This window comes from Salmo salar, chromosome 12 (genome assembly GCF_965601325.2).
Source record: "Salmo salar chromosome 12, fSalSal1, whole genome shotgun sequence".
Taxonomy (NCBI): domain Eukaryota; kingdom Metazoa; phylum Chordata; class Actinopteri; order Salmoniformes; family Salmonidae; genus Salmo; species Salmo salar.
This window is the reverse complement of record NC_138302.1, coordinates 30,890,436-30,902,487: the sequence shown is the minus strand read 5'-3', so window position 1 is coordinate 30,902,487 and position 12,052 is coordinate 30,890,436. Positions and strand designations below refer to the sequence as shown.

Genomic DNA, 12,052 nt, shown 5'->3' with positions numbered 1-12,052 from the left:
GTTGTCATTGCAGGCAATCTCAGCGCTGTGCGTTACAGGGAAGACATCCTCCTCCCTCATGTGGTACCCTTCCTGCAGGCTCATCCTGACATGACCCTCCAGCATGACAATGCCACCAGCCATACTGCTCGTTCTGTACGTGAATTCCTGCAAGACAGGAATGTCAGTGTTCTGCCATGGCCAGCGAAGAGCCCGGATCTCAATCCCATTGAGCACGTCTGGGACCTGTTGGATCGGAGGGTGAGGGCTAGGACCATTCCCCCCAGAAATGTCTGAGAACTTGCAGGTGCCTTGGTGGAAGAGTGGGGTAACATCTCACAGCAAGAACTGGCAAATCTGGTGCAGTCCATGAGGAGGACATCCACTGCAGTACTTAATGCAGCTGGTGGCCACACCAGATACTTACTGTTAGTTTTGATTTTGACCCCCCCTTTGTTCAGGGACAATTATCCCAGTTCTGTCAGTCACATGTCTGTGGAACTTGTTCAGTTTATGTCTCGGTTGTTGAATCTTGTTATGTTCATACAAATATTTACACATGTTAAGTTTGCTGAAAATAAACACAGTTGACAGTGAGAGGACGTTTCTTTTTTTGCTAAATCTATGTGTGTATGTATGTGTCACAGACGGGATCCGAACCAACATCTTAACAGTAAATCACAGGAAGGGCTACCTCATTACGAGACTTTGATCCTGACTCCTGTCCTCTACAGGTGCAGCGCATGCCTTTCACCCCCCTTACCTGTCTGTTGTTTAAGTTTTGCATGTTGAGCCCCGGGGAGCCCAGGGCCAGCCCAGGCTGCAGGTTGTTAACCAGGGGGAGCTTCAGGCTGATGGGAGAAGGCAGAAACGGTGAGGGGGAGGCGTCATCTGACAGACCACCGTCCTGCAGCCAGGGAGGGGAGACAAGATCAGTCAGTCAGTAAATCATTTCAGTTAATCACTTTTTTTGTATGGCACGTTTTACTAAGGGTACTGTAAACTTCTCATAATCCCAACCCCGGTAATAAGAAAAAGTGGGACTGAAAAACTCAAACAAGACCTCTATATTTTCACCATTCTTTTTCATTGGCACGTGTGTGTGTGGTTTAATCCTTCGTCAATGGACATGCCTTTCACTAGCTGTCTTTCTATTGTATGGACAGAACTTCTGTTGATTCCTGATAGAATGCTAGTGGCATTCATATAGTACCTTGTCTAGGAATGGGCTGCGGTCCGAGGAGGGGTCTTTGGAGAGGGCCTGGGGACGGCAACCCAACGGCTTGTTCATCCCGTTGTTGTAGTCTGACATGCCCATGCCATGCTTGTCCAGTTCAGTCTTCTTCTCCAACAAAGCGCCTTGGGAAAGAGAAAGGTCAGATAAATATGGAATACACACACAGTCAGACACACAGTCAGACACACACACACACACACACACACACACACACACACACACAGTCAGACAGAGGGAAAACCTACTCATGGCCTGGTCCAGGTTCATGTTGTTGCTCTTCAGAGCCTCCTCAGCAGGATCCCTCTGTAACACAATGACAACACGAGACACCAAGTCAGCGACAATCTCAACTATACAACACATTAACTACATGCTTGACACAGTTGAAGTCGTTAGTTTACATACACTCAATTAGTATTTGGTAGCATTGCCATTAAATTGTCAAACGTTTTGGGTAGCCTTTTACAATAAGTTGGGTGAATTTTGGCCCATTCCTCCTGACAGAGCTGGTGTAACTGAGTCAGGTTTGTAAGCCTCCTTGCTCGCACACGCTTTTTCAGTTCTACCCACACATTTTCTATAGGATTGAGGTCAGGCTTTGTGATGGCCATTCCAATACCTTGACTTTGTTGTCCTAAAGCCATTTTGCCACAACTTTGGAAATATGCTTTGGTCATTATCCATTTGGAAGACCCATTTGCGACCACTAACTTCCTGACGGATGTCTTGAGATGTTGCTTCAATATATCCACGTAATTTTCCTTCCTCATGAAGTCATCTATTTTATGAAGTGCACCAGTCCCTCCTGCAGCAAAGTACTACCACAACATGATGCTGCCACCACCGTGCTTCACGCGTTGGGATGGTGTTCTTCGGCTTGCAAGCCTCCCCGTTTTTCCTCCAAACATAACAATTGTCATTATGGCCAAACAGTTCTATTTTTGTTTCATCAGACCAGAGGACATTTCTCCAAAAAGTACGATCTTTGTCCCCATGTGCAGTTGCAAACCGTAGTCTGGCTTTTTTATGGCGGTTTTGGAGCAGTGGCTTCTTCCTTGCTGAGCGGCCTTTCAGGTTATGTCGATAAAGGACTCGTTTTACTGTGGATATAGATACTTTTGTAACTGTTTCCTCCAGCATCTTCACAAGGTCCTTTGCTGTTGTTCTGGGATTGATTTACACTTTTCGCACCAAAGTATGTTCAACTCTAGGAGACAGAACGCGTCTCCTTCCTGAGCGATATGACGGCTGCGTGGTCCCATGTGTTTATACTTGCCTACTATTGTTTGTACAGATGAACGTGGTACCTTCCGGCGTTTGGAAATTGCTCCCAAGGATGAACCAGACTTTCTTTCTGAGGTCTTGGCCAATTCCTTTTGATTTTCCCTGGATGTCAAGCAAAGAGGCACTGAGTTTGAAGGTAGGCCTAAATCCACAGGTACACCTCCAACTGACTCAAATGATGCCAATTAGCCTATCAGAAGCTTCTAAAGCCATGACATCATTTTCTGAAATTTTCCAAGCCGTTATAAGGCACAGTCAACTTAGTATATGTAAACTTCTGACTGACTGGAATTGTGATACAGTGAATTATAAGTGAAATAATCTGTCTGTAAACAATTGTTGGAAAATTACTTGTGTCATGCACAAAGTAGATGTCCTAACCGACTTGCCAAAACTATAGTTTGTTAACAATACAGTTGAAGTGGTTGAAAAACGAGTTTTAATGACTCCAACCTAAGTGTATGTAAACTTCCGACTTCAACTGTACATACATTTAAATACATGGATTCTGAAACAATTTGAAATAATTTCAAATACTGTGCTTGACTGAACATGCCTGGCTTAATGGACAAAATAATCACAAAACTGTAACCCCCCCCCCCTTCCAGGAGGCTGGAGCAAAAGTAATTGAAATATATCAAATAGTATTTGAAACCAGGTCTGATTCTGACATTGCAAAATGTATCACATTCATACCGGGAAGCCCATGTCAGTGAGCTGCTTGATGAGACGGTTCATGATCCAGGCTTCGTCTGGCTGGTTGCCCATCTTGCCCTTGGGCGGGCCCTTCTTGGGTGGCTGGCCCCACGAGTTACAGGAGGAGCTGCTCTCCTGGGAGGCGGGGCTGTTCCACATTTCTCCAGCGTCAGCATCCCATTGGCCAGAAGACATGCCCATCTCCTCCTCCCTCCCGCCTCCCCAACCGTCTTGCATAGATTTGAGGGCTGGAAGAGGAGCAGCGCAGGGTAAATGTGAATATTGTAGAGTTGAATACTAAGTAAAAATGATTTAATAAGTGCCTTCTTGTAATATAACTAGTTCACTGAAATCTGACTGCAGCGCCAAACAATAGTCTCAAGCTAACCTTAGTATCTGTGTTTCTGCTGAACCAATATACTGCAGTCTTTGGAGTCTAACCATAGCACGTTGACAAGCAAGAATTTAACTGTACCATGTGCATGGGACCAATACACTTTGATTTGAGTTTTGACTGCTTGCAAAGATAAAGGGCAACCCCTTTACGTGCAATTGGCAATGCAACCACTTGGAGGCAGTATTGTCACGCAAGTCCCTCCATTTCTTGCTTGCCTTCTTGTATAACAATTATTTTAAAAGCACAAACAAGAATTGCCAAATTGATCAAAGCATGCAACCAGGGAAACTTCTAGTGACAATGTTATTCAAGACATCTAGAAAAGCAAATGCTTAACAGAAACATTCAGATGCATACAAACACAATAGAGTATTATTTTTGTTGTTGTTTACTGATAAGATGAGTGAGTGTTGACCATGTTCATATACCAACGGCGTGTGGTCCTAACCTGGCTTGCAGGGTGCAGGTCCAGAGGGTCCGTTGTTTCCCCTCCTGTAGGGTCCATTGGGCTCGTGCCCCCCATCGCCCCAGCCTCCAGGAACACCAGGGGGTTTGCCCCAGGCAGAGGTGCCGTTGTCCACTGCAGGAGAGGGGCCAGCGGGCTCCCCCCACGCTGGCTCTGGCTTGGGCTGCTGGACACTAGGCAGCTCCCCCCAGCCTGGGAGAGGAGAAAACATATTTATAATGTATGCTTTAAAGTTGTGTGTGCAACACTTTATTGCAAGTATATTTCACTTACAAGACCAACCAAACAGTGATCTGACATATTGTTAGCAATTGCAGTCTGGCAGTCTAGTTTTACTGCCAACTAACTGGTTCCATTACTGATGAAAATGTAACCATAAAACTACTGAGGAACAGTGTGTGCTTGCTTCCATTCATTCACTTGCACTACACCCCGTTCTACTCTCAATCCTCAGGCTTTTCCTCTGTTTTACGAGAGCCAAGTTGTTAATCAGAGGCAGTATTGCTATGTACCAAATGGCACCCTATTCTCTATATAGTGCACTACTTTTGACCAAGGCCCATAGGGCTCCGGCCAAAAGTAGTGCACTATATAGGTAATAGGGTGCCATTTTAGACGTAAGCATAGGTTGACGCGGTGCCATGATGCTGCTCTATATAGTCAGAGGGCTTTTAGGCTCTGACAGAAAAGTCTGGCCAGGAGAGGGGGAAGGCAGAGGAGGGAGAGAGGAGCAGAGGGAAGGCAGAGGAGGGAGAGAGGAGGGCAGGGAGAGAGGAGGGAAGGCAGAGAAGGGGAGGCAGAGAAGGGGAGGCAGAAAAGGAGAGGGAGAGAGGAAGGCAGAGGAGGAGAGGGAGAGAGGAAGGCAGAGGAGGGGAGGGAGAGAGGAAGGCAGAGGAGGGGAGGGGAGAGGAAGGCAGAGGAGGGGAGGAGAGAGGAAGGCAGAGGAGGGGAGGGAGAGAGGAAGGCAGAGGAGGGGAGGGAGAGAGGAAGGCAGAGGAGGGGAGGGAGAGAGGAAGGCAGAGGAGGGGAGGGAGAGAGGAAGGCAGAGGAGGGGAGGGAGAGAGGAAGGCAGAGGAGGGGAGGGAGAGAGGAAGGCAGAGGAGGGGAGGGAGAGAGGAAGGCAGAGGAGGGGAGGGAGAGAGGAAGGCAGAGGAGGGGAGGGAGAGAGGAAGGCAGAGGAGGGCAGGGAGAGAGGAAGGCAGAGGAGGGAGGGAGAGAGGAAGGCAGAGGAGGGGAGGGAGAGAGGAAGGCAGAGGAGGGGAGGGAGAGAGGAAGGCAGAGGAGGGGAGGGAGAGAGGAGGAGGGAGGGGAGGGAGAGAGGAAGGCAGAGGAGGGGAGGGAGAGAGGAAGGCAGAGGAGGGGAGGGAGAGAGGAAGGCAGAGGAGGGGAGGGAGGGAGAGAGGAAGGCAGAGGAGGGGAGGGAGGGAGAGAGGAAGGCAGAGGAGGGGAGGGAGGGAGAGAGGAAGGCAGAGGAGGGGAGGGAGGGAGAGAGGAAGGCAGAGGAGGGGAGGGAGGGAGAGAGGAAGGCAGAGGAGGGGAGGGAGGGAGAGAGGAAGGCAGAGGAGGGGAGGGAGGGAGAGAGGAAGGCAGAGGAGGGGAGGGAGGGAGAGAGGAAGGCAGAGGAGGGGAGGGAGGGAGAGAGGAAGGCAGAGGAGGGGAGGGAGAGAGGAAGGCAGAGGAGGGGAGGGAGAGAGGAAGGCAGAGGAGGGGAGGGAGAGAGAAAGGCAGCCATGACTGTTTAACTCCTGGCCCAGTTCCCAGACCCTCTTGTCCGAGCTGGCTGAGTCCACTGAGGAGCCCTGTAAGCAGGCAGACTAGAGCAGTGTGTGCCAAGCCTTGCTGATCAGTCTCTGGTTACTGGGGTTGTACATAGAGAAACAGCAGGGGGCACTGGTCTCCCTCATCCATAACCTTTTAGCGAGAACAGTGCCTTCCTGCCAGTCAGCTTTCACTGAAGCTTTTGTCTTTGCAGTGGGGTGCCTTGAAAAGCCCTGGCATTGTGCATGTACAATAATGCTGAGCGCTTAGTGCTTTTTGAGGTCGGTTCGGTTTCGATTATACACATTTTCAATTCCAATAATTTTACATTAAATGCACTATGCATTCTGTGGGTTAAATGCTGTAACACACAATAAAACAATAAAGTCCCATGATGGTAGTGAGTGTCCATTACTGCTTATCACCATATTAACTATTAACCTTCATTCACATTACATCACAAATATCTCACTTGTTGTGTATATTAAAATGTGTTTTATTTGATGACTATTATTTAATTCCAAGTCATTATCTCATCTCTACAGAGCTGCTGTCTATTCTGTCTGACAAAAATCACTATTTTAGTAGCTCTTCAAAGTAAATAAGGCATGACTGCTGAATACCAACTATCAATCATTTAGATCATGCACTTTCAGTTCGAGAACTTGCTATGCAACTGCTCTCCGTCCCTCTTGATCACACATTCTTCTGTCTCTTATGTAGCAGGCGTAAAAGAAACAGACCGGACAAGTAGGCACGCAATGGATTATGGTCATTGTAGGTAATTACCACATGGTAACTCCCTACCACGTCGCACAGGTCGGGCTTCATCTGTTCCATATCTAAAGAAACTGCGCTGTGTGCGCATTGAGCTCACAGAAAACCCCAAACAAAATGGAATTTAAATAATTGAGCCATATCGCTCAATTAGTTGTTTAAAAATGATTAATAAAACATTTCGGTTAAATCGCACTGCACTAATATTCAATGACAAAATATATACTTGAACGTTGGATATTTCCTTAGACATACGACATAAGTCTCTTACTTGCAGTTGTTCCAGTATAGGTTAATCACAGGGCTAATACCACAATACATTACAGCGGTGCATAAGAACCAGTTTAACAGACATTTCAGACAGTGAATGGGGTCAGTTTCTTACCTGGGTTGGCCATAGGTGGTCTGCCCTGGGGTCCTCCGCCCTGGTGCGGGGCGGCGGTGTTGGCGGATCCATTGTTGTTGCCGTGGTGCTGGCTGTGTGGCGGGGGCTGTCCGTGGTGCAGGTGGTGGTGGTTCATGTGGTGGTGATTGTTGTTGCTAGGTGGGACGGAGGAATGGTTGTTGTGGCTGTTGTTGACGGTCAAGCCTCCGCTACTCTTGCTGGTTGGCGGCTGGGTGGGGTTGTTGCCTTGGTTACCGTTACCTCCAGTGGGGTTGTTGCGGTCCCACATATTCACAGTCTTGTTGTAGGCGCTGGGGTCTCCCCAGGTGGATGTGCCGTCATCGATCTCCATCTTGCGGCGGATGGAGGGAGGAGAGGGTTCCTCCCAGCCAGTGGGCTCCATCGCTGGGTCGGGTTTGGCTCCGGAGCTCCCCGGGCCCCAGCCGGGGTTGGAACTCTGCCTTACAGATGCAGGGCCGCCCCAGGACCCCATGCTGCTTCCTCCTGGTCCACCTCCTCCACTATTGCAGTTGGGGCTTTCTTGAGGCTTGGAGCCCCATCCTGGCGAAGGACCGTTGGGGCTTTCCTGGGGCTTGGAGCCCCATCCTGGTGCTGTGCCGTTGGGGCCTTCCTGGGGCTTGGAGCCCCATCCTGGTGCTGTGCCGTTGGGGCCTTCCTGGGGCTTGGAGCCCCATCCTGGTGCTGGGCCGTTGGGGCCTTCCTGGGGCTTGGAGCCCCATCCTGGTGCTGTGCCGTTGGGGCCTTCCTGGGGCTTGGAGCCCCATCCTGGTGCTGGGCCGTTGGGGCCTTCCTGGGGCTTGGAGCCCCATCCTGGTGCTGGGCCGTTGGGGCCTTCCTGGGGCTTGGAGCCCCATCCTGGTGCTGGGCCGTTGGGGCCTTCCTGGGGCTTGGAGCCCCATCCTGGTGCTGGGCCGTTGGGGCCTTCCTGGGGCTTGGAGCCCCATCCTGGTGCTGGGCCGTTGGGGCTTTCCTGGGGCTTGGAGCCCCATCCTGGTGCTGGGCCGTTGGGGCTTTCCTGGGGCTTGGAGCCCCATCCTGGTGCTGGGCCGTTGGGGTGCTGGGTCTGGGTCTCCCCCCAGCCACCAACTCCAACAGCAGGGGCAGGCTTCGACCCCCAGCCGCTCCCATTTCCTCCACCCCCTCTGGGGCTGTCCTTCCACCCTCCTCCTCCTCGTCCATTTCCTCCTTCTCCTCGTCCATTTCCTCCTTCTCCTCGTCCATTTCCTCCTTCTCCTTCCCACATGTGGCTGGAGGACCCATTCTTCTTCACCTCGGCCGGTTCTCTCCACTCTCCACCGTTGGAGCCGTTGGATCCATTGGAGCCATTGCTGCCACTTCCATGGCCAGAGCCCCAGCCATGGGAGGACGACTTGGGCCCCTCTCCCCAACTCTGGTTCTGCTGGGTCTTGGCTGGCCCGTCGTCCCAGGTAGGGGAGGACTTCTCAGGGACACCCCAGGATTGACCTCCACTCTTTGGACCATTGTTTGTGGTGTTGGGGCCTTGGGCCATGGGGTCCCCCCAGCCACTGACGGAACCGTTGGGGGCCTTGTTGACAGGCTGCTCCCCCCAGCCTGAGGGTTGAGGGCCTCCCCAGCCTGAGGGGCCCTCGCTCTTGCGTCCGGAGCCCCCTGAGCCTGGCCTCTGAGATGGTCCCAGGTTGGGGTTGGCTCCCCCGTTCCGGGGGTCCGGTGGGGATCCGGAAGAGGGGCTGTTGGAGCCCCTCCAAGTGTCCCCTCCACCGCCTCCCCTCATCTCGCTGGTCTTCCTCTCGTTGGCGGCACGCTGCTCCTCCATCTCCCAGGAGGTGTGCTGGCGGACAGGCGTCTGGCCCCAGCCTGTGTTGCAGAGCACACGAGGGTCCAGGTCCTGCCGAGGCAGGGGAGGGGGGCCTCCGTCCTCGCTGCCAGTCCTCTCCCTGCGATGGGAGCGCCCCTCGCTGCCACCGCTCCCGCTACCCTCACTAGCCGGGGCCGGGGTTGGCTGGCCCCAGGAGCTCACCTGCTGGTCCTGGGCTGGGCCATCTGAGGAATCCCAGCCTCCTTTGACCTCTCCTCCACCACTGGAGTGCTTCCCCCAGTCTCCTCCCCAGCCTCCTTCTCCACTGCCACTCCCGCCTCCTCCGCTGCCAGAGTGGCCCCAGCCGGACATGCCTCCGGAGGGTGCTGAGTCCCAGCCTGAGTTCTTGGAGGAGGAGTCAGCGGATGTCTTGGTGTCTCCGTTGCCCCAGACAGAGCTCCCTGCGTCTCCGTTGAGCTGGGAGGACTCAGTAGGGGACTGGCCTCCCCAGCCAGGCAGCCCGTGGATGGGGCTGAGGGGCTGCTTAGTGTGGTGGCTGTTTTGTCCGTCAGTGTTAAGGTTGGGGTGTTCCATGCTGCTTGGGGCGTCAGGGCTCATCATGCCTCCCCAGGTGCTGCTGCTGTTCTCGTCCCCTCCCAGGCTCCCGTTGCCCAGGCTACCGTTGGGTGGTAGTGAGGCGGGGTTCGGGCCACCTCCAGCCCCCTCTTGCCCCAGCACGGGCCAGGCCGAGGGGTTGGCGTTGGGGTTCAGGTTCAGGCTAAAGCTGGGCTGGGAGTTCCAGCTGGGTGCTCCTCCACTCCGACCCATGTTGGGCCCTAGGCCGTCAGATTTGGCTCCCTCAGTGGGGCCCATGGTGATGGGGCCTGGTCCAGAACCCCAGCCCCTGCTGCCGATGGCTCCAACTCCCTGGCCACCGCCAGGCTGCATCATGCTAGCTACGTTAGCAACGTTAGCTTTGAGAGAGGAGGGGTAGTGGGCCTGCTGGCTAGTAGCCCCTGCGGCCATGCTCATGTTGCTGCTGGTCTCTGGGTTCGTACAGTCAGCGGCTGTGGCACATTCTGGAGGATTCGCTGGTCGGCTGACGCTGCTGCGACTGATGGAGGGCCAGGCCTCGGTGTCGCTCCCGTCGATGATCACTTGATCCCAGCTACTACCGGTGGTGCTGCTGCTGCGGTCGGTGGCTGGTGGTAAGGCTCCCCAGTGGGGATTCTCATACTGGGCACCAGGACCACTCTGGAAGGGCAGGTCTGGAGGAGAAAAATATGTATTTATTTAACCAGGAGAAAACATTTGTGAGAGAGAGAGACAGACAGAGAAACAGAGAGAACACCATATAATAAACTCCCTCAGCTCTTGGAGGAAGTCATTGTACTGTATCTCCTTGGTTGGTTAAACTGTTACCATCCGACTTGGCAGCAGTGAGAGGAGAGCAATGGTCACGCTCTCCTGGTCTGTTCTCCAGTCAGACGCCTGCCATAATCAGAATGTACAGCAGACCATGCCCCATATCCTATTAGCTATGGCATATCCATATATTCCTGCTTTGGTGCAGTCAGATGTGGAGTGACTGTGAGAGATAGGAGCCCTCCCTCTCCTACTTTCACTCCCACTAGCCCTCCTTCCTTCCTACTCTTCCTCTATGTGAGTGGGTGAAATGGAACCCTCCCTCCCACCTGCTCTCTCCCTCTCCCCCCTTCCCTCCCCCTGAACAGAGAGGCCCATTAGTCTCCATGTAGTCTCCCCTAGCTGTGGCCGTGAAGGGAAGCCCAAGTGGAAAGCTGCTCAGTTATTGAAATGAAACCAAGATGGCTCCTCATCTATCACTCCCTACGCTCTAGCAGGTCCCCACAAAGCACTACCAGGCCTGGGCTGCTAGACACAGCTACACTCCGACACTGTGGAGACTGCGGAGTACGCACATTAAAAAAACTCTGCTGTCTTCAATTCTAGATTTCTTTCCTTCACGCACACTGAAAAAACTAAGAAAATAAATCATAAAACAGCATAAAAATGTATAATAATCAGAATATTTAAAAAATGCTCCTATTAATATATGTCCTCACACCAAAAGAGGGAGAAAAACAAGATATACACTACCGTTGAAAAGTTTGGGGTGACTTAGAAATGTCCTTTTTTTTTAAAGAAAAGCTTTTTTTTTCTTTTTCTCATCAGTCTGTTCTTGTTCTGTGAAATGAAGGCGATTCCATGTGAGAAATTGCCAAGAAACTGAAGATCTTGTACAACGCTGTGTACTATGCCCTTCACAGAACAGCGCAGAACTGGCTCTAACCAGAATAGAAAGAGGAGTGGGAGGCCCCGGTGCACAACTGAGCAAGAGGACAAGTACATTAGTGTCTAGTTTGAGAAACAGACGCCTCACAAGTACTCAACTGGCAGCTTCATTAAATAGTACCCGCAAAACACCAGTCTCAATGTCAACAGTGAAGAGGCGACTCCGGGATGCTGGCCTTCTAGGCAGAGTAGCAAAGAAAAAGCCATATCTCAGACTGGCCAATAAAAAGAAAAGATTAAGATGGTCAAAGAACACAGACACTGGACAGAGGAACTCTGCCTAGAAGACCAGCATCCCAGTTACACCTCTTCACTGTTGACATTGAGACCGGTGTTTGGAATAGCCTTCATTTCTCAGAACAAGAATAGACTGACGAGTTCCAGAAGAAAATTCTTTGTTTCTGGCCATTTTGAGCCTGTAATCGAATCCACAAAAGCTGATGCTGTAGATACTCAACTAATCTAATGGCCAGTTTTATTGCTTCTTTAAAATCAGAACAACAGTTTTCAGCTGTGCTAACATAATTGCAAAAAGGGTTTTCTAATGATCAATTAGCCTTTTAAAATTCTAAACTTGGATTAGCTAAAACAACGTGCCATTCAATTTGTAAGTCGCTCTGGATAAGAGCGTCTGCTAAATGACGTAAATGTAAATTGGAACACAGGAGTGATGGTTGCTGATAATGGGCCTCTGTATGCCTATGTAGATATTACATTAAAAAACATTTTAAAAAGACGTTTCCAGCTACAATAGCCGTTTACAACATTAACAAATGTCTACACGGTATTTCTGATCAATTTGATGTTATTTTAAAAATTTACTATTTTTTTTGTTGCTTTTCTTTCAAAAACAAGGCCATTTCTAATTGACCCCAAACGTTTGAACGGTAGTGTAAGTCTAGCCCACACTGTGCAACATCGCCTCAGCCTGCAGACACACAATGATCTCACTAACACCGATG

At 51.2% G+C, this 12,052-nt stretch overlaps 1 protein-coding gene across 3 annotated transcripts in view; it reads right to left on the bottom strand.

Annotated features, from left to right (window-relative positions):
- The window catches only part of LOC106564661 (trinucleotide repeat-containing gene 6C protein), a 74,932-nt gene that overhangs the window by 23,527 nt on the left and 39,353 nt on the right, over positions 1 to 12,052 (bottom strand). For all 3 annotated transcript variants that reach the window (XM_082958819.1, XM_014130854.3, XM_082958820.1), the window contains 6 exons: positions 6,980 to 10,045; positions 4,042 to 4,251; positions 3,197 to 3,444; positions 1,462 to 1,519; positions 1,193 to 1,338; positions 743 to 886 (listed from right to left, as the gene is read on the bottom strand). In XM_082958819.1, the coding sequence (XP_082814945.1) occupies positions 743 to 886; positions 1,193 to 1,338; positions 1,462 to 1,519; positions 3,197 to 3,444; positions 4,042 to 4,251; positions 6,980 to 10,045 (3,872 nt within the window). The remainder of the gene's footprint in view (positions 1 to 742; positions 887 to 1,192; positions 1,339 to 1,461; positions 1,520 to 3,196; positions 3,445 to 4,041; positions 4,252 to 6,979; positions 10,046 to 12,052) is intronic.